At 42.3% G+C, this 2,306-nt stretch overlaps 1 protein-coding gene across 1 annotated transcript; it reads right to left on the bottom strand.

Annotated features, from left to right (window-relative positions):
- Window positions 1-215: 215 nt before the first annotated feature.
- Window positions 216-668, bottom strand: LOC308530993 (small ribosomal subunit protein eS24-like). Its single transcript, XM_081107826.1, has one exon. It carries the CDS (start codon window positions 657-659, stop codon window positions 261-263), a length of 399 nt encoding a protein of 132 aa, XP_080963952.1. The 5' UTR covers window positions 660-668; the 3' UTR covers window positions 216-260.
- Window positions 669-2,306: the final 1,638 nt, after the last annotated feature.

Raw genomic sequence — 2,306 nt, 5'->3', positions numbered from 1 at the left:
TTATATCCCACATATGAGGAAGATCATGTGATATTTATAGCATTCTAATTTTTGGCAGAGTAATTCAGTGTAAAGTGATACCTGCCATTATTTCAATTCTCACTTATTACTAATGATTTTAAGCATCTTTTCACATGTTTGTTAGCATTTTGAGTTTTTACTCCCATTACACATTTTCATTTTTTTTTTTAGTTTATAGTTTATTAATCCTCTCATGAAAAATCTGCGCAACCATCACAGATAAAGTCACCGAAGAATCTTTACTCCTTCTTTTTGCCAGCACCAACGTTGGCCTTTGCAGTCCCCCTGACTTTCTTCATTCTGTTCTTGCGCTCCTTTCTCTGTTTTCTTGAGGTCTTCTTCTTCTCATATAGGCCATGTCTTGCAAGTCTGTGTTTGGGTTCATTTTCCTTTGCGTAATCCAAGGAATCATAAATCATGCCAAAGCCAGTGGTCTTGCCACCACCAAAGTGGGTTCTGAATCCATACACAAAGATGACATCCGGTGTGGTCTTATACATTTTGGCTAGTTTTTCCTGGATTTCTGTCTTGGGTACTGTTGCCTTCCCAGGGTGAAGGACATCAATGACCATTTGCTTCCGCTGAAGTTGTCTGTTGGTCATGAACTTCCTGGTCCGGATGGTTACTGTGTCATTCATGATGAAGGTTGGTCCCACATTTTCATTTTTAACATATATGTATATATGTATATATTCATCAACAAAGTATAGAATGGTTTTAGATGTTTTAATAAACATTATGCATATTAATTTGTACATATCCTCATGAAATGGATTTTTTTTTCCACTTCAACATTATGCTTTTGAGATTTATTCATCACATATGTGGCTGTAGCTCAGCTGTTTTTCTTTGCAAGAATACTTCATAGGTTAAACTTTCCTTTCCAAATGAATTCATTTTAGCAAAGATGTCATCAATGGCAGCACAGAGGTATGCAGGCTTAGCAATAGTCTGAAAACTCAAGTTTGGGCACTAAGGGAATATGTAAAGGCTGGAATCTCAGATGCTCCTTTGGGTCAGCTGAGCAAAGGAGGGTCTGAAATTCATGGGTAGGTGTGGGACAGCTGAGTATTGTGCCCAAGAAAGGGAAATTTCAAAGCTAGGTAGGACCAGTGTGAAGTGTGAGGTGAGTAGGAGAGAGGAAAAAAGGGAAGGGGAAAGAAAGATCTGAGGAGATAAGGACATAGTGTGTGGTGGTGAAGCAAAGAGGAAAACACTGCCTGACAGGCATGGCTCAGTGGTTGAGCACTGACTTATGAACCAGGAAGTCATGGTTCAATTCCCAGTCAGGACACATGCCCAGGTTGCGGGCTCTATCCCCACTGTGGGGCCTGCAGGAGGCAACTGATCAATGATTCTCTCATCATTGATGTTTTTCTCTCCCTCTCCCTTTCCTTTCTGCTTTGAAATCAATACACACAAAAAAAATTTTTTTTAAAGGGAAAAGCAGCCTCGCCTGTTTGGCTCAGTGGATAGAGAGAGTGTCAGCCTGTGGACCAAAGAGTCCTGGGTTCAATTCTGGGCAAGGACATGTAACTCAGTTGTAGGTTCCTCCCTGGCCTGGGTCCTGGTCAGGGTGTGTGCAGGAGGCAACCAATTTATGTGTTTCTCTCACATTCATATTTCTCTCTGTATTTTCCTCTCTCTTCCACTCTCTGTAAAAATCAATGGAAAAATATGCTCAGGTGAGGATTTAAAAAAAAAAAAAGGAAAGCACTAGTGTGGGGATAGTCAGAGGTCTTTTTATTTATTTTTTTCTCAAACTTATTGAGCACCAAGTATAGATCAGGCCTAAACTAAGCATTAAGAGTGCACTTAACATAATGAGCTTTCTCATATCCAGCCCTGTACGGGGGGAGGAAAAGGAGAGGGGGTGCAATGCTGGGAGCACAGTGGTGATTAAGAAAGCTCTGTTCCACCCTGGTGGGTGTGGCTCAGTTGGTTGGGCTTCATTGTCCTATGCCAGGGGTGGGCAAACTTTTTGACTCGAGGGCCACAATGGGTTCTTAAACTGGACCGGAGGGCCGGAACAAAAGCATGGATGGAGTGTTTGTGTGAACTAATATAAATTCAAAGTAAACATCATTACATAAAAGGGTACGGTCTCTTTTTTTTTTAGTTTTATTCATTTCAAAGGGGCCGGATCCGGCCTGTGGGCCGTAGTTTGCCCACGGCTGTCCTATGCACTGAAAGGTTGCTGGTTTGATTCCTGCTCAGGGCACATGCCTGGATTGCGGGCTCAATCCCCAGTAGGGGGCGTGCAGGAGGCAGCCGATCTACTTGCG

Source organism: Myotis nattereri (assembly GCF_964212035.1).
Source record: "Myotis nattereri genome assembly, chromosome: 15".
NCBI lineage: Eukaryota > Metazoa > Chordata > Mammalia > Chiroptera > Vespertilionidae > Myotis > Myotis nattereri.
Note: the sequence above shows the minus strand (reverse complement) of the source record. Positions and strands in the feature narration are given on the sequence as shown.